The 25,190-nt window shown below is 45.0% G+C and overlaps 1 protein-coding gene across 2 annotated transcripts in view; it reads left to right on the forward strand.

The window, feature by feature from the left end:
• Window positions 1–24,870, forward strand: part of GSPT1 (G1 to S phase transition 1) — a 66,620-nt gene extending 41,750 nt beyond the window's left edge. For both annotated transcript variants that reach the window (XM_060260525.1, XM_060260526.1), the window contains exons 9-15: window positions 1,449–1,589; window positions 3,145–3,238; window positions 5,264–5,344; window positions 6,939–7,112; window positions 9,741–9,830; window positions 14,402–14,570; window positions 23,062–24,870. In XM_060260525.1, the coding sequence (XP_060116508.1) occupies window positions 1,449–1,589; window positions 3,145–3,238; window positions 5,264–5,344; window positions 6,939–7,112; window positions 9,741–9,830; window positions 14,402–14,570; window positions 23,062–23,114 (802 nt within the window). In that variant the 3' untranslated portion in view covers window positions 23,115–24,870. The remainder of the gene's footprint in view (window positions 1–1,448; window positions 1,590–3,144; window positions 3,239–5,263; window positions 5,345–6,938; window positions 7,113–9,740; window positions 9,831–14,401; window positions 14,571–23,061) is intronic.
• The last annotated feature ends 320 nt before the right edge of the window (window positions 24,871–25,190 follow it).

Raw genomic sequence — 25,190 nt, forward strand, 5'->3', positions numbered from 1 at the left:
GAATCTTAAGAGCCTTGAGTATCCAACCAGCATGCAATTTCACCCAATATTTTCTTGCTGCTTCTTTAGATTCCCCCCCCCCTTTTTTTTTACCCTTTCCTGTGAGTGTGGGTTAGGCTGGGAGACAGTGACTGGCCTAAAATCACTTGAAAGTTGGGGGGGCGGGGTCTGAACTCCAGTCTCCCTGACCTTAGTTTAGCATGCGGACTGCTGTTGAGAGAACCGTGTCGTGCAGATTGTGAATGGAGCGTAAAAGCCAATGAGAGCAGTTGCCTCGGCACGGGCTCCCAGCATCAATATGCAGCCTGCTGAAGTTTAAATGACACACGGGAATAGCCAGAATCGTGTTGCTGCACCTGGCGGATAAGCGGGCTGCTGCCTGAGAGGAAAGGGATGTGAATACAGGGCATTTCCTGCGAGCAAAAGTCACACTGGACAGCAGGTGTTGGTATCTCACAATGAAATTTGGCATCCAAGAATGGATTTTTTTGATTTTGTGTTATGAAATGGACTGTGAAGGATTCTGAAAAAACTTATAAAGACAGAAGTGACTGAAAGAAGAAAAAGGTTATATACATAAATGGTGTGATGAATACTTAAATCTCATTTGCACAGCTTTGGTTCTATGTGTTTAATTATCTGCAAGCTGAGGATTTATTTAGTGGCAGCTTCTGGCAGTGGAAAGGCACCTCCCTGGGGGAAATGGGAGACAGGGGCTGATTCCTGTTGATTCCCCCCTCATGTGGAAGAAGAGAGGTCCAGAGCCTTTTCTGGGTGCATCCCGAATCCTGGGTGTATGGTGGGTTGTTGGGCGGGAGGGGCAGGGTCAGAAAATTCCATTCCACGAGTGGAGCCAGATCTTTGAATGCACCCGACAGGTCCTAAGCGGTGTTCCCTCTAAGCCAAGTTAGTGTGAGCTAGCTCACGTATTTTTATCTCAGCTCAGGAAAAATGGCCCCAGAGCAAGCTGATTTATGCAGCGGCTCACAACTTTAACACCAGGAGCTCACGAACTAGATTTTTTGCTCACAAGACTCCACTGTTTAGAGGGAGTATAGGTCCTAAGCATGTTCCCATGTTTCAGGAATGTATTATTTCTTGTTGCACAAGCGCTAAAAGTGCCATGGGCAAGAGGCAGACATGATTCTTCCAAACAGGTGCCTGATCGCGCAGTAGTTGTGACCCTTGGCTTATTACTGCCTATGGTACTCCCGTCTTTCTTGTCTGCTGCCTGTGACCTCAACACCAGCGACAGCATAACCCTGCCCTTTTCCACCCGGTCAGATGATTCTGAGGTCACATGACATCTTGTCACAGATTTGCAGTTCAGGCAGGGCTCTGTCCTGGGAAACCTGAAGACGGCTGTTCCGGTGCACAGTCATCCAGGACCTTGTCACAAGCAGCAGCAGCAGCAGATCATTTGAGAAATGTTCTTGTCGTTGACTTAGGTATGAAGAATGTAAAGAGAAACTGGTGCCATTTTTGAAGAAGGTTGGCTTCAACCCCAAAAAAGACATTCACTTCATGCCCTGTTCGGGACTGACTGGAGCAAACCTCAAGGAGCAATCAGACTTTTGTCCCTGGTACATGTACGTATCTTCAAATCACACCCGAAACGTGATCGTCTTGCACACCTTTTTAAAGAAGAATGACCACCCTGGTGATGAGCTGGATGAGTAGAGTTCATAACCCTTTGCCACTGGGATGTTTTGTGCACTATCCACACAAGCAAGGTAGAAGAAGATGATGATACTGGATTTAGATCCCGCCCCTCACTCTGAATCACAGAGTCTCAGAGTAGTCACAATCTCCTTTACCTTCCTCCCCCACAACAGACAACCTGTGAGGTGGGTGGGGCAGAGAGAGCTCTGACAGAAGCTGCCCTTTCAAGGACAGCTCTGCGAGAGCTATGAAAAAGGAGCAGAGGTCAGTCAGTGGCTGTTAGCCACAGCATATTGTTAGAACTCTCTGGGGCAAGTGATGCTCTGTATTCTTAGTGCTTGAGAGAGGCAACAGTGTGAGGCTTCTAGTGTCCTGGCCCCATTGATGGACCTCCTCATGGCACCTGGGCTTTTTGGCTACTGTGTGACACAGAGTGTTGGACTAGATGGGCCATTGGCCTGATCCAACACGGCTTCTCTTATGTTCTTAAGAAGTTGTTATTGGATTTATATCCCACCCTATACTCTGTATTCCAGATTCTCAGAGTGGCTCACAATCTCCTTTACCTTCCTTCCCCACAACAGACACCCTGTGAGGTGGGTGGGACTGAGAGAGCTCTCCTGGAAGGTGCCCTTTCAAGGACAACTCTGCCAGAGCTATGGCTGACCCAAGGCCATTCCAGCAGGTGCAAGTGGAGGAGTGGGGAATCAAACCCGGTTCTCCCAGATAAGAGTCTGCGCACTTAACCACTACTCCAAACTGGCTTTCTTAGGGAGTTCTGCATACATGGAGGGACTCTTCAATATGCAGAAAATATTATGTTGCTGTCATAATGACTGCCTTGACCTGGGTAGCCCAGGTAGCCCAGGCAAGTCTGATCTTGTCAGATCTCAGAAGCTAAGCAGGATCGACTCTGGCAAGTCCTTGGATGAGAGACCTCCTTGGAATACTAGCAGTCAGGAGGGCAGAGGCAGGCTTTATTCACCTCCCTGAATATCCTCCAGGCTCCCAGTAGGGGTCAGTCACTAGAGGTTGCCAGGACTTCCAGGTTCTTCCCTGGCAAGTCCTTGGTTGGGAGACCTTGAAATACCAGCAGTCAGGAGGGCAGGGGCAGGCTTTATTCAGCCACCTCCCTGAATATCCTCCATGCTCCATGATAGTCACCAGAGGTTGCCATGAGTTCCAGGTGTGCACACACACATTCACATGCAAATATAAAAATAAAGAAATACAAAAAAAAAGTCATGATGACTGAAGGGTTCTTTTCTCAGCTGGATGCATATGGGGGTGGGGCTTCTGAATTGGTAGAGCTATAGTTTTACGATTTGCTGTGTTGTTAAAATTTGGAAGGGCACTACTTATACCAAAAACATGAAGCAAGTAAACTTATCACAGGGAGAGGCATGTTTTCATTGGGGAGTTACAAAAAAGACTGTAGACTTACATGATTGTCTTCCTTTCCCCACCCTTTTTCTCTTCTAGTGGGCTACCATTTATTCCATATCTGGATAATTTGCCAAATTTCAACAGATCAGTTGATGGACCAATCAGACTGCCAATTGTTGATAAATACAAGGTACAGATTAAACAGGTTCCAGCTCCTGTGATGTTGTGGCTCTTCACGAGCCAGTTTCTAGTTTTCATTCCAGGCTGTGTGTTTAATGGCTCACCATTGCCACCCCAAAGAAACTCTAAGGTCATCCAAATTCTGTCTGTATTGAGGCCTCACAAGAAATTAGCAGTGAATTCTTTGGCATTGGGAAGTATCACAACTAGGGGTGTGCATTCGGTATAAACCAAACTGAATAAATACTTGAAAAATACTACTGGTATTTTTCAGGTATTTATCCAGCCGGATGCAGTCTCTTTAAACGCCTTCTGAGGTCACTTGCCAAGTTGCACCACAGCGTGGAGAAGGCGTTTAAAGAGGTCTCTTTAAAAGCCTTCCGAGGTCACTTGCTGAGTCATGCCACTTGGTGGAAGCATTTAAAGGTCTCAGCAAATAAACTCAGATGGTATTTAAAGGGACTGTGGTCTCTTTAAATGCCTTTCCTCCTTCTCCACTGAAAGCAGTGGAGGATGGGGGCACCTTGTCTGGTGGCCCATAAAATGCACCCTGACAGTAAATCGCCACTTACCCTGATTGTGCCGTGACTGGGTCTCAGCAATGTTCTTTTGGGTCCACCCTGACTCAAAAGCTTTAGCCAGAACAGCCCAGTTAAAAACCAGCTAACTCTAGCTAAAATGGAACAGTGCTGAGAACCCTCCTCCCAAACTAGGGTAACATTTGGGCAGGAGTTTCAAAGAGGTATGCCAACCTCACCCTCCCCAAGGGTACATGCCTAGCTGAACATTCCCCTGGATGGTGGTATTTACTTGCTCTACTTTAACAGTATTGGTCATACAGCCAGTTTGGTTCTGAACAGTCACATTGATATTAAAAGAAAATTATTAATACATGACTCTGTGTGTACACACACACACACATAATGATTTAATAGTTTTTAATCTTAATTGACTGCGGAAAGAACTTGGCAACTGTCAATGTAATATTAAAATCCACCCCCGCTAAAAGAAGCCTCAAATTATCCAATTCACACCTAGAATCCTGGATATAAGAAACTCACAGGAATTCAGTTCTGGCTGACTTGGTGTCAGGGTGTGGCCTAACATGCAAATGATTTTGTTAGGCTTTTTCTAGTAAAAAAAAAAAAGCCCTATGTGAAACAATGGTAATGTCAGGGGTTATGACCTAATATGCAAAGGAGTTCCTGCTGGGCTTTTTCTACAAAAAAATAAAACACCTCCACAGCAGACACCCTGTGAGGTGGGTGGGGTTGGAGAGGGCTCTCACAGCAGCTGCCCTTTCAAGGACAGAGTCTCAGAACGGCCTACAATCTCCTTTACCTTCCTCCCCCACAACAGACACCCTGTGAGGTGGGTGGGGTTGGAGAGGGCTCTCACAGCAGCTGCCCTTTCAAGGACAGAGTCTCAGAACGGCCTACAATCTCCTTTACCTTCCTCCCCCACAACAGACACCCTGTGAGGTGGGTGGGGCTGGAGAGAGCTCTCTCAGAAGCTGCCCTTTCAAGGACCACTCCTGCGAGAGCTATGGCTGACCCAAGGCGATTCCAGCAGGTGCAAGTGGAGGAGTGGGGAATAAAATCCGGCTCTCCCAGATAAGAGTCCGCACACTTAACCACTACACCAAACTGGCTCTCAGGTTTTATAAGGTTTATCCAACTATCTCTTGCCACATTAAGCAGATCGCATTCCAATAGACAATGTTAAAGGGTGTCTGTTCGGCCAGAACTGCATTGACACACTTATTCAGAGTAAGGCACCTTATTTAAGTGTCCCATCAGCTTCTCTAGGATGGTGATATTAAGAATTGGCTGTTAACTGATTTTGAAGAGTGGCCAGGCACACAGCTCTCTCACTTTACTGGAGACATGCAGGGACACAACAGCGCTTTTACCTCCATGATGTAATTGTTTATACAAAAGTGTCCTGTCACTTTAGGCTGAAACCCAGAGATGTCTTTGAAAGGACAACTCACGGAGCCTAGTTGAACTCATGTGCATTTGTTTGTCTTGTCAAGGATATGGGCACGGTGGTTCTGGGGAAGCTGGAATCGGGCTCTATCTGCAAAGGCCAGCAGCTTGTGATGATGCCAAACAAGGTACAGCAATTCCCATTCCCCAGCTAAATCTCAGGCAGTTTTGTCTATGAAAGGAAATGCATTGGGAATCTTTATTCCCCACCTGGACTTGTGCTTGTGCTCTGGGTTTCTTGGTAGACTCAGGTCTGCATATAGAACTGTCCATGCGATCAACCTGGTTTTTATAGGGAGGAACTCTTGAGCAGTGGTCCCTCTGAGTTAGTGTGAGCTAGCTCACAGGTTTTTAGCCTCCAGCTCACAGGTTTTTGTCTTCACTCAGGAAGGATGGCCCCAGAGCAAAGTAATCTATTGTTAATCGATTTTATTGTTTTAATGGCTTGTCTTTATTAATTATTGTGATTTATTATTGTTGCCGCTGATACGCTGTACTCTGCCCTGAACCCATTCGCGGAAAAGGGAGGAATAGAAATCAGCTAAAGAAATAATTTATGCAGTAGCCAAATCGCTCATTCACAGTTTTAATGCCAGTGGCTCACAAAGTAGAATTTTTGCTCACAAGACTCTACAACTTAGAGAGGGAGTATTGCTCCTGAAAGCTGGGGTGTTTGGCATCTCAAAAAGCTGTAATAAGATGTCACAGTTTCACATACTCTCAGCATGTCCTGAATCTGAATAAATTTGCTGCTCTGGAACAAAATGCCCATAGGCTGCAAAGGCCACCCCCCCCCCCCAATATGGACCTCTTGGTGCTGCCTTTGCGTTGGATCCCCAGGGAAACTTCCACTGAACTGGGGGGGGGGAGAGAGAGATTTTCACCAATTACCCTCTATCACCGCAGACATAGGCAGCACCCAGAAATGGGTTTAAAGCAAAAGGTTGTACCAGGCCTAAGAACATAAGAGAAGCCATGTTGGATCAAGCCAATGGCCTGTCCAGTCCAACACTGTCACAGTGGCCAAAGAAACCAGGTGCCATCAGGGGGTTCATCAGTGGGGCCAGGGACAGTTCAGGTTCTTGGGAATAGCCTCAAGGAGAACAGAAACTGGGAACAGAGTTGAATGTTAGGGAACTGATGGATGGCTCACAACACAGGCCTTGCATTTTTCTAAGTCCTGGTTTTGTTGCAGAGTTGCAAGATCAGTGAACACCTTCCCCAGCCTGTGAAAAATGCCCAGCTAATCCCCTGCTTAGCAGAAATCTTTATGTGCTGCAGAACATTTCAGCTGACATGCAAATCCAACTCTGCGTTCTTTGTTTCCTGCCCATCCTATGCGACCGTCCCTTTCAAACCACTTTCCTCCTGTTCTAAATTCCTGTGCAGAGTTGCCCCCATCTGAACCCATTTGTTTTCTTTTTTAGCAGCAGTCTGTATAAAATTGTACTGTTAGCATCTTCCAATCTTGCACAGCTGCAGACAGTATTCCATCATTTTAACAAAATGCTAAGCAAAAATAGCATGTTAAAAATTCAAGTCAGTGTTGCCTGCTAAAGAATCATTATTGTTGTCTGGGTGGGATAGGAAACATCTCTACCTGGAGTGATGACTGGTTCTGGAATCTAGTTAGGCTAGGAATGTGTTTTTGAATATGTCTTGTAAATAAATGCAGCCTACAATCACTGCACGGTCTTAGAATGATTCTGCTTCTTTTAAAAGCACAACGTGGAAGTCCTTGGAATCCTTTCTGATGATGTAGAAACCGAGTCTGTAGCTCCAGGTGAAAATCTGAAAATCCGGCTGAAAGGAATTGAAGAGGAGGAGATCCTCCCGGGGTTTATACTCTGCGATAGTAACAACCTGTGTCATTCAGGACGTACTTTCGATGCTCAGGTATGTGTCTTGGAAGAGAACATTAGCCCTATATGGCCTGGGACCTGTCTACCTTTGGGACCTGCCTCTCCCCATATGTGTCCCAGAGAGCACTACATTCAGGGTCTCAAAATCTCCTTCAGATTCCCAGACTGAAAAAAGTTCAGTTGTCCACCGCTACAGCCAGAGCATTTTCAACAATAGCCCCAGCTCTGTGGAATGCCCTTCCCAAAAACAGCAGGGCCCCGCGGGACCTGCCACAGTTCTGCCGGGCCTCTAAGACCAAACTATTTAAGCTTGCCTTCAACAGTTAAGGGGAGGTAGCAAATGTCCTACAGCACTGACATTTCCACTGGACAAATATAGATATTCAGAAACATCGACACACATCTTGGATTTTATGGTTAAAATGTGTGGGATTGATTTTACTGTATATTGTTTTTAATATGTGGTTTTTAACTGTTGTTAGCCGCCCTGAGCCCATTAGGGGAGGGCAGGATATAAATTTGATAAAATAAAATAAGCATTAGGTCTCCTGTGCATAACAAGTTGAATTGAAGCGCAGTGGGCTTCGCTAACACCTGGATCATTGGAACCCAATTCTGATAGAGAATTCAGGGAGACCCTGCTGGATCAGACCAAAAGCCTACCTAGACTAATATTCTGTTTTCCCAGCCAGACCTCTCCCTGCCCCCTCCCACAAAAAAGAAGCCTGTAAAGCGGGCAGTGAGGCCATGGGCAATGAAGCCTGTTGGCCTCTCTGCGACAGAGACTATATCCTTGAACATGGAGCTGGTTCCTTTTAGCCATCTGGGTTAATAGCCATTGATGGGTCTGTTCTCCATGAATTTGTTGGGTCCCCTTTTATAGGTGCTTAGCTAGCAGAGCTGCATCTTGTGGCAGTGGGCTCTTATGGCGACATTAACAAATTAATCTTAATAAAATCTCCCATGCCATATTTGTTTCACCTAGAAAACCAGGAGTACAGAAGAATATTCTCCCTTATGAGGTGGGATGCCCTCCCTTCTGCAGTGACAGAGGGCAGATACAGGAAAATCCCCTATGAAGCTCGTATATGCCCTTGCTGTAATGGTTGCAAAGAGTCATCAGTTCATGTCTTTTATGCTTGCAAGGTGTACAGTAAGCCTAGGGGATCCCTCCTGCCTTCCATGATTACTCCCCCTACTAGCAGTCCAAAAATATGCCAATTTAAAGAACTCCTGGAGGGCAAATATCCTGCAGTTACTCTTAAAATAACTAAATTTGGTTGGTTCACCTTTAGGACAAGGACATTACTGGTAGCCTAAAATGCCAGAGTACATTTGTTTTAATGGCCATTTTTGTATATTTTTCAATTTTAATAATGTTATAATATTTTTATCATGTTTTACAGATAGTTCTTATGGATATGGATAGTTATCCCTTTTGTTTAAGATGTTGGCTTTTGCTGTAAATAAAATGTCTAATATTGAATCTTAATAAAAAGTGGTCTAAACAACACTTCTGTATGGCAGATTGCACAGACGCCTGCTGTGGTGATTAGCCCAGTTGTGGAGTGGTTAAGCACTAAGCCAGGACTGGATAGCCAGATCTCAGTGGGTCTTGGAAGCTAAGCAGTGCCAGCCCTGGATGGGAGAACTCCATTGAATATTTGGATGGGATAGTGAACTCCATTGAATACCAGGGCCGTGACCAGTGTTCCCTCTAAGCTGAATTAGCGTGAGCTAGCTCATAGCTTTTTCAGCCCCTGGCTCACACATTTTTGAAATTAGCTTAGGAAAAATGCCCCCCCAAAGCAAATTAAAATATGCAGGAGCTCACAACTTTAATGCCAGTAGCTCACAAAGTACAACTTTTGCTTACTAGACTCCACAGCTTACAGAGGGAGTATTGATCGTGACATGGAGGCAGGTAATGGCAAACCACCCCTGAACATTTATTTCATTAAAAACCCTACGGGGTTGCCATGTCAGATAAGGACATAAGAGAAGCCATGTTGGATCAGGCCAGTGGCCCATCCAATCCAACACTCTGGGTCACACGGTGGCCAAAAAAACCCAAGTGCCATCAAGAGGTCCACCAATGGGGCCAGAAGCCCTTCCACTGTGCCCCCCCCCTCAAGCACAAGAATGCAGAGCATCACTGCCCCAGACAGAGAGTTCCAACAATAAGCTGTGGCTAATAGCCACTGATGGACCTCTGCTCCATATGCTTATCCAATCCCCTCTTGAAGCTGTCTATGCTTTTAGCTGCCACCACTCCCTGTGACTTGATGCTATCAAGATGTGACTTGATAGCACTTTCTACCACCACCAGAACTGGGAAGGTCTAGATAGAAATCCCAAATCGTCCACAAAGCTGGGTAATCTTGGGCCAGTTTCTCAACCTAATTTACCTCCACGGAGTTATGAATGGGGAGGAGGAGAACTGTGTACCCTTGCCCCTTAGGAGGAAGCTAATGGAGAATCCCAGATAATGATTAAAGGAACAATCTTATTTGCTTACTGGTCAGCCCATACCAGTGTTTGCTCCTGGAGTAATTTGACCTTTGAGAGATTGTGGCAAGGGATTGGGTGCTACATGGTATCCAAAAGAAGGAGTTGATACTTTTTCTATGGCACTAAACAAATAAATCGTTCTTCCTTGCAGATAGTGATAATTGAGCACAAATCTATCATCTGCCCAGGTTACAATGCGGTGCTCCATATTCACACCTGTATTGAAGAAGTTGAGATCACAGTGAGTATTGAGTATGCAGGAGTGTTGCTTTCCTACTCCAAGGAGTTTAAAATGTCAAGCAACATTTATTTAACGTAGCCCCATGGTGCGGAGTGGTAAAGCTGCAGTCTGAGCTCTCTGCTCATGACCTGAGTTCAGTCCTGGCGGAAGCTGGGTTTGAGTAGCCAGCTCAAGGTTGACTCAGCCTTCCATCCTTCCGAGGTCGGTAAAATGAGTACCCAGCTTGCTGGGGGGAAAGTGTAGATCAGGGTGGCCAACAGCTCTCCAGATGTTTTTTTTGCCTACAACTCCCATCAGGCCCAGCCATTGGCCATGCTGGCTGGGGCTGATGGGAGTTTTGATTTTTCTCTATTTATACAAGTCCCGCCAACTCCCCATATTCTTGTATTTTTGCTAACAGCAAAGGTGTAACTTGTATGGGGTTTTCATTTATAAACATTATATCATCAGCAAAAGCTCTATATTTGTAAGTAAATACTTTTATTCTTAAACCTTCTATAACTTTTTCTTCTTGGATCTGTAATATTTCAAGAGTCATTATAACTTTTTCTTCTTGGATCTGTAATATTTCAAGAGTCATTATAAACAACAGTGGTGAAAGCGGACAGCCTTGTCTAGTACTTTTGCTAATTTTCATATCTTCTGTAAGATCTGCATTTATACACAACCTTGCCCTTTGTTCAGAATATATTGCTTTTATCCTTCTTATAAAACTTTCTCCCAGCTCCATTTTTTCCATTTCCGCAAACATAAAGTCCCAACTTAAATTGTCAAATGCTTTCTCTGCATCTGCAAAGAATAATGCTACTTCTTTTTCTGGATGTCTTTCATAGTATTCTACAATATTTACAACAGCTCTAATATTGCCTCTTATTTGTCTTTTGGGAAGAAACCCTGCTTGATCTTCCTTTATAAAGTTTATCAAATGTTGTTTATTTAAACCGTTCTGCCAAGATTCTTGTAAATATTTTATAGTCATTATTTAATAGCAAAATTGGTCTATAATTTTTTACATTCGTGACATCTCTATCTTCCTTTGGTATCAACGAAATGACAGCTTCTTTCCATGTGTTTGGTACATTCCCTTTTATTCTTATCATATTCATCAGCTTCTGCAATTTTGGTATTAATTCATCTTTAAAGGTTTTAAAATATTTAGCTGTATATCCATCTGGCCCAGGAGCTTTTCCATTTTTCATTGCGTTAATTGCTGCTTCAATTTCTATTTTTTCAATTGGATCATTCAAAACTTTTTGCATATTTTCAGTTAAGGCTCTATTTTTATCTTTTGTAAATACTCATCCATCTTCTCTTTCTTTATTTTAACACCTTTAAACAATTTGGCATAGTACTTAAAAAATTCTCTTTTTATCCCCTCTTGAATAACCACTTCTCTTCCATCTACCACAATTCTGTTAATAATTCTATTTTCTCTCTTTTTCTTCAATTGCCAAGCCAAATACTTTCCCGGTTTATTTGCTCCTTCAAAGGATTTCTGCTGAAGTCTTTTCAAACTCCATTCCATTTCTTTATTTAACAAATGTCTCAATTGAGTTTGTAATATTGTAATTTCCCTTAAAATTTTCTTTTTCCCAGGACTTTTTATCAACTGCCCTTCCTTTTTCTTTATTTCATTTTGAATATCCCAACAACTGTTTTTCTTTCATTCTCTTATCTTTATTATTCAAAGTAATCAACACTCCTCTCATTACTGCTTTATAAGCATCCCAGACCGTCTGAAAATCAATATCCTCTTTATCATTCACTTGGAAAAAAGCTTTAGTTTCATTTTCTAGGTATGTCACTGTTTCTAATCTTCATTCAATCTCCATCTTCTCAATTTCTTGGACAATTTTGTAATCCATATTATTGGGTTATGGTCAGCCCCAATTTTAGGTAAAATCTCTATCTTCCTTGTTATAAGACCTAAATCTTTGGCTCCCCACAGCATGTCAATTCTAGAAAAAGTTTTGTGTCTTGCTGAAAAAAAAGTATAGTCCCGCACTTCAGGGTTGAATTTCCTCCATATATCTTCCAAATTTTCTTATTTAACCAATTCAAAAAAAGACTTTGGCAATTTCCCTTCTTTACAATTATTTTTTTCCCCCTCCAGATCTATCCAATGAGTTCTTAACTGTTCCATTAAAATCTCCCATTAACAATACTTGGTCATAGGTCAGTTTATCAAGCTGTTGTGTAATGTCTTTTTTAAAAGCATCCTTTGCACCATTAAGCACATACAATCCCAATAACAACGTTTTTTTCCCATTTAATATTGTTTCTACTGCTACAAATCTTCCATCTTTATCTTTAAACACTAATTTTGGCTCCAATTCTTGTTTAATATACAAAACCACTCCCCTTTTCTTCTGTTCAGCTAATGAAAAAAATTCTACTCCCAATTGTTTGTTCCATAAAAATTTATAATCCTTTTGTTTAATATGCACTTCTTGCAAACAAATTATATTACAGTTTTGCTTCTTAATTCAATGACAGTTAACAGCCAATTCTTAATATCACATATCTGAGTCTCCATCAATTTGCAGTCATAGATTGTCATTTTTTCTTGCATTTTCAGCAAGGTGGAGTCATATACTTTCATTTTGCCTTCTACTTCCTGCACTTTCTTAGATGTTTCCTCAGTTTCCTTTCTGAAATCTTCCATATCTTTTTTAATTTCTGCAATAATTTCCTTTTTCGATTCATCTATCATCTCTCTCACCCCTCTCATCATTCTGGCCTCCATCGCCTCTAATTGGTCTTGCATTTTTTCCAATGAAGTAGCCCTTGTTCGGGGCTGCTTGTGTTCAGACATTTAAAAACACCAAAAATTTTAATCTCACAGATTTCGAATTTGACTGTCAGATTCAAAAGACTAGAACTTGCTTTTTATAATAAGCCTAATTTCGCCGTCCTCGGAGCTTCCTAGACCAAGATATTAATTTTTAAAACTTTTAAACCCTTCAAAAAACAACAAAATTTTGGACCTCACCAATTTTCAACTCAACTATCAGGTTCAAAAGAGTACGACTTGTCCTTTATAACAAGCCCAATTTCGCCGTCCTCAGAGCTCCCAAAGTCAAGATATTTATTTTTAAAGTTTTTAAATCTTCCAAGATGGCGGCAACAACTTTTTACTGCTCCTTACAATTTCTTTCCCCTTTTAAAAATTTCCAAGGACCACACAAATAATATGACCAATAGTATTTATCTTCTTACCCTCTTTTCAATTGATTCCAACAATTTTTAATGTCCCGAATTCTTTTAAAACATTGCTTTTATTTTGGCCTCCCAGCAATGGCCGCCGATGTTTCTCAATGGTATATATTCCTAGAGTAGGTTTTCTTTCCACTACTTCCTGTTTTTGTTGCCACGAAATCTCATTCACACTGGTAAGGAGATCTCACGATGCTTGATGTATTTCCTGTCTTGCTCAGATGTGCTGCAGTTCTGTTCCAATATGACAATGGTGCTTTTTCTTCCAAAACAAGTAGACAAAACAATAAATTCTTTCCCACTTTTTAGCAGTTTTTAACACTGTCCTTTATATGTATAAAGTCCACATTTCACCTCTTCCTTCCCTCTTCTTCCAGGCTCTCTAAATTTTCTTTTCCCACCTTTTAAATTTGTCTCTTTAAACTATAAATAGCTCCAGAATGAAAAAATAGTCTTCTGTACCTTTTCTTCCAATTATCCAAGTTTCCACTGGTCATGCAAAGCTTTAGATGTTTAGCAATGTCCAAGAAGGTTAGGATCCTGTCAAGCTTATGTCAAATAAATGACTCTGAGAGCTTCTGCAGATGATGAGAATGCAACTCTTCCCTGAGACCCCTCAAAGCCTCAAAAAAGCCCCCTCCGGGACTCCCTTTTAGCCAAGGTAAATCTCATCAAAGTTTCCTGTGCATATCTTGGACTAATCTCTAACTGAGAAAAAGTAGGCAGTAGGCAATTTGCCTTTCATTACCCCGAGCAGAAGTTCCAGCCTGCTCCCGTTATGAGAGGCAGCTCAGCTTGGCATTTTCCTCTCCTGGAAGTCCAGATTTGCCTAATTTGAGAATTTGACAGCCTGCCTTCTTTCTATTGTGACCTCCTTAGCAGAAAGGATGTCTTTACCGGATATTCCCAGTTCAAACGGCACCTCTGCCATAAACTCAGTTCACAGACAAGATGTTTTCTTGCCTCATTCCCCATAATCTTAGCCTCCCTTTCAGTGCTGTTGTCAGAATCATGGTAATAATGAACATGAAGCTGCCTTTTATGGAATCAGAGCCTCGGTCCATCAAAGTCAGTATTGTCTACTCAGACTGGCAGCGGCTCTCCTGAGTCTCAAGCTGAGGTTTTTCACGCCTACTTGCCTGGACCCTTTTAGTTGGAGATGCCGGGGGATTGAACCTGGGACCTTCTGCTTACCAAGCAGATGCTCTACCACTGAGCCACTGTCCCTCCCCAGTGTGAAGTGGTGTACAACAAAGGAGAAATTCCAAGTCTGTTAAAGGCATTGGAGCTTCTGCGGCAAGAGATTTGCAATCCTAGTACGGTTTTATCACCGCTGGTTTCTTTTTCTCACCTAGGCCTTAATCTGTCTGGTAGACAAAAAATCAGGAGAGAAAAGCAAGACCCGGCCCCGTTTCGTCAAGCAAGATCAAGTCTGCATTGCCCGTTTAAGGACAGCAGGAACCATCTGCCTTGAGACCTTCAAAGACTTCCCTCAGATGGGTCGTTTCACTTTAAGAGATGAGGGTAAGGACCACTCAGAACAGCTGCCTTTTGTTGGGGCCGCCAGCTTAGGTGTAGGTGGCAAAGCACACACAGGTCATGGCTGGTTGAAGAATGGTGCAACTAAGAAGAGGGGCCCAAGAACCAGCTGCTTCCCCAGAGCCAGGCTCCTCTATAGGCAGGGGTCGTTTTGTAGAAAGGTGGTGGAGCTCATTGGCATAATTCATTAGCATATGCCGCCCTCCCTCCAGCCAAAAGCAACCGATGCAAGAAAGAAGATCCCCGGGTGAGCGAGGCCTGCTTGGGCTGGCTAGAGATCCAGCCAGCCCAAGCAGACCTCACTTACCTGGGGCTCTCCTTGGCCACGCCCCCCCAGTCAAAAAGCCAGCAAGCCAAAAACCACATCAGAAGTGGAGAAAGGGGTGTGGGCTTCTCGGGGGTTAGAAAGCCAGTTTGGTGTAGTGGTTAAGTGTACAGACTCTTATCTGGGAGAACCGGGTTTGATTCCCCACTCCTCCACTTGCAACTGCCGGAATGGCCTTGGGTTAGCCATAGCTATTGCAGGAGTTGTCCTTGAAAGAGCAGCTGCTGTGAGAGCCCTCTCAGCCCCACCCACCTCAGAGGTTGTCTGTTGTGAGGGGAGAAGATATAGAAGATTGTAAGCCGCTCTGAGTCTCTGATTCAAAGAGGGCAGGGTATAAATCTGCAGTCTTCTAAAATCTACAGTCTTCTTAATGAGGGCTACTGGGGGCATGGCAAAGCCCCTGGTGACTGGCTGGCTGCCCACTCTCCAGGAACTGTTATGCAGCTGCACCTATTAGTCAATGGACAAGGTTGGTGGGGAGGAGGAAGGGGAACCCTCAGAAAGGTTCAGGAGCTGCGCTGCTGTGAGCTCCTGCTGGATTAGAGGCCTGTCTATAGGTATACAGCCAGAGAGGCATTGCTTTCGTTGCGAGGGATTTCCTTGAGGAGGACGGGTGGAAGCAGGGGCTTGCCTGAACCTCTCTGCCCACCCATCACCGAGAGCTTTCGAAGCTGCTTTGGCATCACGGGGAGCTGCTGCTGTGCAGTGCACAAAAGTAGTCAGAAATCGCCACAGAGGAGTCTGTGACAAACAGCTTCGGGGGGGTTTTTCCAGCCCCTCCATTTGATTCCAGGGTTTTTAATTCAATAGGGTGAGGAAAGGAGGTAGTTCCTGTACTCCAAAGGTAATGCTCTAAGAGGCACTGGGTTGTTGGTGACAGGAGTGCTTATTGTGCGAGCCCTTTGATTCTTGTAAATGCTAAGGCTTTCAGCCTTGAGCCCTGAACAAGCGGGGGGGGGGGGGGTCAGATGCAGGCTCCAGGTTAACACACACACCCCTCCACTGCAACCATCTCCCGCTAGAGCAACAGAACAAAGTTCGAGTCCAGTGCCACCTTGAAGACCAACAAAGTTTAATTCTGGGCAGAAGGTTTTGTGTGCAAGAACATTTCTTCAGATAAAGTCATGTGGGCAGCTGTGTTGGTCTGAAGCCGTCAAACAATGCCAGACTCTGGAGGTTTTACAACTAGGAAATAACAAGAAAAATACTCTCGGTGTAGCAGAACAATATCAAAATATAATTTCAATGGTTTCCCAGTGCAACAATATATCACAGTAACAACAATATAAATTTCAGTGACCAAAATACCATCCAAAGCACACAGCTTCACTACTGTCCATCAGATGATGCAATATTCGTTCAATACAGTCCAATGATGATACAAAACCGGTCCATTCTCCCTAAGAGGCGGAGGACATCTTGGGTGTTTCCCACCGTCCAATCAGGGAGGCAGGAATCTTAAAAAACCTTCCTCTTCCAATGGCTGTGGGAACCACCCCTCTCTCAGTTCCTTTCCTGCCTCGACAGGGAGAGCAAGGCTTAGGATAGGCTCCTATCCCTTTATGCTTTATTCCTCATTCATATCCCTTTCTATATATCCTTTAAAAAAATACCTTTCCCTCCTCTTTCTTGGTCCTGTCTTACCTCTATCTAACTTCTTCTTGGACTTCTTTCTTGCTGCCTTTCTCCTTTAACGAGGAGAACTGCAAACCCCCCCCCCCTCCTTCCTCCTTTAACAAGGAGAACGGCACCGCAGCGGCTCAGGCGCGAAGCCGCGGCGCGAGGAGTTGGACAGGCGCTTCAGGGATGTCTTCATGGGAGACGACGCTCCCACAAGCGGCTGGCGCAATGCCGAAGAGACGTCCTCTGGAGCCGGCATGACTTCAGGTCTTGCCTCGACTGCAGGCAACATGTCCTGTAGGGGCGGTCCGTAGAGGAGCGGCAGAAAGTGGCGCTGGTCTTCCCCGGCTGGGAAAGATGCGCATGTGGCTGGAGCTTCCCCCAAGGACGGCAGCCATGTTCCGGAGCACAAAAGGGCACGAAACGGAGCAGAGCGGTAAGGAAGTGCTGCGGGGCGGCAAGGATCCTCGGATGGCAACCTCCCGCCGGGAGACTTCGACCAGGAGGAGACCCAGCCTATTCCGGAGCCCTTCCAGCCCCAGAGGGGCTTGGGTAACGTACCCCACATGGGATCTTCATTTATTTCAGATTTTCTAGAATCTATTAAGCAGACCGTGGGGGCAGCAGTCTGGGCAGCCTCTCATAGCAGGCCAGGTCCCTCTAGCTCTTGTTCCTCCTCCAGATTCTCTCCCCCCAAGAGAACCGGAGAGCGTGCCGGGCTCCCTAAAACCCAGAAGAAGTCCCTAGTCAGTGACCTCATGGAGGAGAGATCCCTTGACGGAGACCAGTCTGAGAGCTCTTATGAGGGAGACCGGGAGGAGGGCGAATTCTTATCAGATGAGGAGATAAATGACATGCCTGTTCCAGAGCCACGGTTCTTCAAGGCAGAGGAATACCAGCCCCTCTTAGCTAAGGTGCTGTCTGCATTGGACCTCTACGTTCCTCCTGAGGAGCAAGAGACCAACAGCCCTTTAACTAATCCAAAAAATAAGCCCAAGGGGAACACCGAATTCTTTCCTCGCTATCGGTCTTCTGAAAAGGTTTTCCCCTTTCCAGAGTTTTTCGAGCGCCAATTAAAATCAGAATGGGCTAAACCAGGTGCTAACAAACAAGTACCAAATGCGGTTAAGAAGTTGTATGATTTACCCCCCTTTGCCAATGACATGTTACAGGTCCCTCTGGTTGATGCCCCAATCGCAGCTCTTCAATCTCATGGGCTGCTAGCTGAAGATGGTCATGGGTCAGTCCGAGATAACTGGGACAGAAAGATTGACCTGGCCTTGAAGAGGAGCCATGAGGCTATGGCCTTGGCCATCAAGGCATCCGCCACAAACTCCATAGTTTCTAGGGCAGCAATTGTTTGGTTAAGACGGCTAACCCAACTATTGCCAGACGCAGATAAAAGGATCCTGGAGGGCACCAACAGGCTTCTTAGGGCAGCTGAATTCTCTGCAGACGCTTCTCTGGATGCTCTTACATTCTCCGCCAGAGCGATGGCGTCAACCACCGTTGCAAGGAGGGGCTTGTGGCTCCGGGCCTGGCCAGCAGACATCCATTCAAAGTCAATAGTCTCAGCCTATCCTTTTCAAGGAGAAAAGCTCTTTGGAGACACCCTGGATAAGATCCTAGTGGAGACACGGGACAAGAAGAAGGCCACGCCCAAGTACCTGAGATATCCGGACAGAAGAGGTTTTGGGCCTAATTCCTTTCGTGCCTCCACCAGCACCTCCAGACCAAAACAGGAATACAGGAAATCAGCCTGGGGACCCCCCAAGCAGAACTTTCGCAAGAACTTCTCTAACCCACGGTTTCAAAGAAATCAGTCTGACAGGTCGGAGAAATTCGACAAGGGCCCCAAGCCCAATAAGGCATGACTGGGACCCCATCCCAGTAGGGGTCGCCTGCTACATTTTCACCAAGCCTGGAAGGTTTCGCAGGCCGACTCTTGGGCTCTGGAAATTGTATCCCGGGGCTACTCAATCGAGTTCAAAAGGACACCTCCGGACCGCTTCATCATATCTCCTCTTCGGTCAAACCCGGAGCGAAGAGACATTACATTCAGGGCGATACGCCACCTGCTAAATATTTCTGCAATAGAACAAGTTCCTTCCAAGCAGAGATGTCAAGGTGTTTACTCAATTTTTTTCACGGTTCCCAAAAAGAACGGGGACTGGAGGGCGATCTTGGATTTAAAATTTTTGAACAAGAATATCAAGCTACGCCATTTCAGAATGGAATCAATGAAGTCCATAACGGAGGCCCTCCATCATCAGGACTACATGTCATCCCTGGACTTAACAGAGGCCTACCTCCATATCCCGATTCTGCCTGCACATCGCAGGTTTCTTCATTTCTGCGTGAACGGGTCCCACTTCCAGTTCAGAGCTCTGCCATTTGATCTCGCAACAGCACCACGGGTGTTCACCAAGGTACTGGTGAATCTGATAGCATGCCTCAGGCAACAGGGGATACACGTGCATCCGACCTGTTAATAAGATCCTCGTCGAAAAAGAATGCAGAGCAGGACGTTCGTCACACTATCAATTGTCTGCAGCAGCATGGCTTCATAATCAATCTGTCCAAGAGCCATCTACATCCAACTCAGAGGCTGGAACACCTGGGCATGGTCATCGATATGACCATGAACTCTATCTTTCTCCCAGAAGACAAGATAACAAAGACCAAGAGGGCGGTGCAACAGGTGATACGGGAGTCGTCATTGACCCTCCAGTCGTTGGCAAGACTTATGGGCCTCCTGATCTGGAACCTCGAGGCGCTTCAGTGGGGGCGTATTCATACCAGACAGCTACAGATGTTTCTACACCCTTACCAGTTTCTACACCCTTACCAGTTACCCCATGTCTCTGACGGTACCCATGGTCGTCAAGGAAGTCTCATCTGGTGGACCAAGGACGCCAACCTACGCCAAGGAAGATCCTTCTGCGTGGAGAAGGAGATACAGTTGTTCTCGGACGCCAGCCTCTCGGGTTGGGGGGTGACCCTCAACGAGATACCTACGCAGGGTCAGTGGTCAACCAAGGAGTCGAGCCTTCTGATCAATCTCCTGGAACTTCGGGCCATTCGTCTAGCACTGCTGCATTTTCAAGACAAGGTGACAGGACAGCATGTGCTGGTGAGGACAGACAGTGTAGCAGCCAAAGCATATCTAAACAATCAAGGGGGGTCCAGGTCCGGTTCCCTCCACAAGGAGGCCATGAAGCTATTCGAATGGGCGGAGATCCATCTGAAATCAGTAAGGGCAGAGCACATAAAAGGGGCTTACAACGTCAAAGCAGATTGGCTCAGCCGAGAAAGCATACAATCCGGGGAGTGGTCCCTCAACAAGTCTCTTTTTCAACAAATAGTGGAACACTTCGGTCAGCCGATGGTGGATCTATTTGCCTCCTATCAGAACCACCAACTACCTCGGTTCTTCACGAGGTACTTCCACAGCCAGGCAGCGGCGACGGACGCCCTGACGTCTCCCTGGCCACGAGATCTTCTGTATACCTTTCCGCCGATCCCGGTCATCCCGAAGTTACTCAGAAGAATCAGTCTGTTGGGAGCAGATGTCATTCTGGTTGCGCCCTGGTGGCCTCGACGTCCCTGGTTCTCATCAATCCAGCAGATGTCAGTGATGGAGCCTCTTCACCTACCAATCTGGCCAGACATGCTATTGCAGGGTCCGGTGTGGCATCCACATCCAGAATGGCTGAGGTTGACCGCATGGAGATTGAGAGGAGATCGCTATTAGGTTTGGGCTACTCCGGTGAAGTGACGGATACCATCCTAGCGTCCAGAAAGGAATCCACTACACGGATCTACAACATGCCATGGAAGGCGTTTCACAGGTGGTGCCGGAGGAAGGAAGTGGATCCACTTCATCCCACAGTTCCTATGGTTCTCCAGTTCCTCCAGGACGGACTCCATTCTGGTTTGAAACCGGCTACGCTTAAGCGCCAGATCGCGGCCTTGTCTTCAGTACTTCAACAGATGGACGGCGTTAGTCTGACGTCACACCCTCATATTCGTCATTTTCTTAGAGGGGCCTCAATGAGCTCCCCGCCTCAAGCTCATCGCTTCCCTACCTGGCGTCTGAACCCAGTGCTTTCAGCCTTAACAAATCCACCATTTGAGCCCTTGATGTCAGTGCCTTTAAAGATGATGCGCATGAAAACTATCCTTTTGGTGATAATCACTTCGGCCAGAAGGGTTTCCAAGATCGGAGCCCTGTCGGTCAAGCGAGAGTAATGTGTGTTTCATAGGGACAAGGTGGTGCTCTATCCGGATCCTACCTTCCAACCTAAGGTCTCATCTAGGTTCCACAAGAACCAGGAAATCAATTTACCATCTTTTTGCCCGGATCCTAAGCACCCCCAGGAACACATATGGCACACTCTGGACGTACGCAGGGCGATCAAGATATTCTTGAACAGAACTGAGCCTTTTTGTAAGTCAGATTCCATGTTCATTAACATAGCAGCTCCCAGACTGGGCCAGAAGATGTCCAAGTCAGCCATTAGTTACGCCATTAAACAGTACATTGCAGAAGCGTACAAGGCGTTGCACCTCAAGGTGCCTACAGGGATCACTGCTCATTCGACCAGAAGTGCGGCCACCAATGCCGCCTTTAGCAAGAACGCCTCTGTCGAAGAAGTGTGTAAAGCAGCTACGTGGTCGTCTATTTCCACCTTTACTCGCCACTACAAATTGAATGGCTACGCATCGGCGGATGCAGCCTTTGGCCGGTGAATCCTACAACATGTACTTCTTGAGTAGGGCGATCCCTCCCTGACTAACATACTGCTCTGGGAGCACCCAAGATGTCCTCCGCCTCTTAGGGAGAACGACCCTTGGCACTTATCGTGAGGGGTCCTTCTCTAAGAGGACAGGAGGACATCTTGCCCTCCCTTCTATCGCCCTACCTTGGGCAGTACCTTATTTCTTTACCTCGTCTGCCAACTTGCTTCTGAGGGTTTTTTTTCTCTTCATGTTGATAACTGTTACCTGTTTTTTCATGTACCTTTTCCTATAAGGGCCCATTTGGTCGGTCTGTTGGGTTAACACCCCGTTTTTTCTGACCGATTGTTAATTATTCTGTTAGGAGTGTTTTTTTATTAGGTATAATCTTCCTTCTTACTGCTGCTCGGAGTCACCCAAACTGAGAGAGGGGTGGTTCCCACAGGAAGAGGAAGGTTTTTTAAGATTCCTGCCTCCCTGATTGGACGGTGGGAAACACCCAAGATGTCCTCCTGTCCTCTTAGGAAAAGGACCCCTCACGGTAAGTGCCAAGGGTCGTTCTCACTTCGGATCTGTGTGATCCTTTCTCTTGGACTGTCTTATTTATTTTTAGGTGCAGTAGCCTGATGGTGCCTTGTTTCATTACAATTCACTGTTTTCTGTAGACAATTATACATTACAATTGTAAACACAGACTGAGCTATTCTAAACCTCTCTCAAGGTTTTTTATTTTATTTATAGTTGCCAACTTACCCAGGCTTTCTCTAATTAATCTCCTTTTTCAGAACGCTGCCTCCATTTTCCATCTATCAGCATTTCATTGTGTTCAGTTTTCCTTTTCCTAAGCTCTAGGTAGATAAGCCCTAAATTGCCAATGACGCTCACCTGTTTCACTATACTGGCTTTAATTTAAACCCACCGAACCTAACTTCTAATAAAATACTTCACTACAATACATTCCATTCACAGTACATTTCATTACCATCTTTACAAAATTTTCAGACTTTCTTAATGTAAGAGCCACGTAGAATAAACGTCAGATGTTTGAGAGCTGCAAGGTATGAACATCAGATGTTGGAGAGCCGCAAGATAGGGAGGGAGGCAGGCAGGCAAATAAATGGAGGGGGGAGAGGTGGAAAGAAAGCAACTTTAACTTTAAATGCATTCTCCAAGCCACCAACTGGCTTGTCTTGGAGATGTTATTTAAAGAGAGAAATGCCTTCTCCATGCCAGTCAAGGGGGTAGGGGGGAGCTTTGAGAGTCACACAGTATATGTCAAAGAGCCACGTGTGGCTCCTGAACCACAGCTTGGCCACCCCCGTTCTAGGTCACGTGCAGTTTCTCGAGTACAAAGAGAACCCACAAATCCAGAGTCGGAAGCAAAATTTTAACACCGTTGGCTGAGAAAGCTGCGGACAAGAAGCAAACCTCTGCTTGCGGCCGAAACCATTTTGATTATTTCTTTACTTGGGAAGTTCAGTAAAAGGGTTGGATCCAGTCAACCGTGGCTGGGAATGAGCTTGTGGAACAGGTCCTTGTGCCCTTTGGAGGCTGAGGGACCCATAGGCTGCAGCAGCTGCCTTTCTCCCCCCTTCTGCGAGAGCAGGTGTAAGGAGGGATTTCAGCCAATCCCCTTCCTTGCTTCCTTCAGTCCTCCGGAGCAGCTCTTTTGATGCCCAAAGAGGGTTGAAGCGGGAGTGTTCCAGTGAGGGTTCAGTGGGCCCCATTCCTCTGCAAACCGTTAACATCCCTGAATTATTTCTAACACCCATTTATTCCTTTATTTCCTAGGTAAGACCATTGCGATTGGGAAAGTTCTGAAACTGGTTCCAGAGAAGGACTGAGCCTTGTTTTCAACCAGCCTGCACAAAATACTGTGAGGGGAGGGGGGAACTGACTCTGCAAAAGCCTACTTCACGTCGCCTTCTTTTCCTTCCCAGAGATAACCTCCTTCTTAGATTTTGCAATGACAGATTTCACAGCAAAGGTCCACATTATGTCAGCTTTCTCATATTGAGAGCTCTGCTATGCCACTGTTGAATTCCCCCCCCCCCCAAAAAAAAACCCAATTCCCCCTCCCCTCCTCCTCCTCCTAAATTCTGCTTCCTTGGAAAGATTTGGCAATAGCTTTGTAAGTGATGTGGACATAATTGCCTAGAATTATGAAAAATCTATAGGATTTATGTTTAATTTTTCCCCTCCTGTTCCCAGCATATTAAAACATTTTTTCAAAGCAGATCATTTGGAGTATGGGTGCGTGCACATGTTATTAAAGACAATTACCATGTTAATAAAACTATTCAATTTGAAATCCCTTTTTTTTTTCCCGGGTATCTTAATTGCTTTCGAATAATGTTTCTACCAGATGTAACACCATCGCATTTAGCTTTTAACCTGCCAAGTAATCTGAGCCATCAATTTACTTGGACTTTTCTAAATCCCCCTCCCTCAGTCTATCCCTTTGTGGATACACCACCACCACCCCTCCCCGCGAGTCAAGTTTTAAATGAAGCAATTAGACAATTGACAAAATTTGGGCTAAAGGAAAAAATGCCTCATTGTTTTGCCCTTTCCCTATGGTGGCTTTAAAAAGAAGACTTAAATACGTTCATGCAAGTACGGTACTATTTAATTAACACTGCATCATTTTATAGCTACAAAAAAAAATTTTCGTTGTTGACTGAGCAGGAGTGTTTAGACCCTGGAACCAAACTGCATTTGGCTGCTGTGTCTGCTTAAAGTCTAGCAACAAAGGCCTCCTGGCAGAAAATGCTAACCAATATGGACTGTTATGTGGTCACTCCAGCAATAATGCCGCAAAACTGAGCTCTCGAGCGCCAGGTTAAATTTGGTTCGTTCTGTCTAACGTGGACAACTTGTTAATCTTTTGCTTTTTAAAGAGAGATCGGAAATGAATGGCATAGGCAGGCAATCCCAGATGTTCGCTGTTCTCCCCCTTTTTAAATAAAATCCAAAAAAGATTTTGCTTTTAAAAAAAAAAAAAACAGAGAAAGTAGAATCAAGTATATTCTATCATTTTTTTGTTTGCACATCAAAGCAAATTTGCATTGGAGGAAAAAGCAATAGCGAGCCTAGAGTCTTGCGTGGTTACGGCTTGAAGGAACAAAGGTGGCAAACTTGTACTTAGCTGTAGGCTGGGTGTGGATTCTGTACCAGGGCTTTCAAAAAACGAGGTGGAAGGTTCACTGATGCTCATAACGCCAGTATGGAATGAACAACAGTCTCTACTCTTAGATTCAGTTAGAAGGCAGACTCTGCCAACATTGTTCAAAATGATTTTCCCCTAATTTAATAATTTTTTCACTGTTTTTGTATGTACAAAGTAATAATGTACCCTACCCCCTACCCCTGTAATTCTGCAGTCCCAGGACTGTTCCATTTCACAAAAACAACACCTTGAAATTTGAAAAAAAGTTTGCCCTTTTTGTTTCTTTGTAACTGTGGAACTCCCATCCATTTCACATTTAAGGCTACATTGTACGGACAGAGCAAAAGTTTGATTGTCCTTCAGTTTCATATGACTACACTTGTAGCTACCGTAATGCATGAAATTTAAATAAATTTTATTATGTCTGCAAATTTCTTGCGCTTTATTTTCTGCGGATCTGAACTTAACGTAAAAACAACTTTTTAAAAAGAGCAATACTGAAGATCTTAGATCTTCCAGTGAGTTCAATTGTACAGTGAATTTCATGCTACACTGGTTCCCTCTTTTTATGATTTGGAGAAGACTTTTCTGAAGTTACCATGCGAGATCCGTCTCTGCCTGATGCGTGAACCAAGATGGAAGAGGCCACCAGTCAATAAACTAGATCTTTCTCTCAAGTATAGATAACAGGATTTTTTTTTTAAAAGGCTACTGCATCAGACTGATATTCTGCTATCATTGCAATACTAAA

This window comes from Heteronotia binoei, chromosome 20 (genome assembly GCF_032191835.1).
Source record: "Heteronotia binoei isolate CCM8104 ecotype False Entrance Well chromosome 20, APGP_CSIRO_Hbin_v1, whole genome shotgun sequence".
Lineage (NCBI taxonomy): Eukaryota > Metazoa > Chordata > Lepidosauria > Squamata > Gekkonidae > Heteronotia > Heteronotia binoei.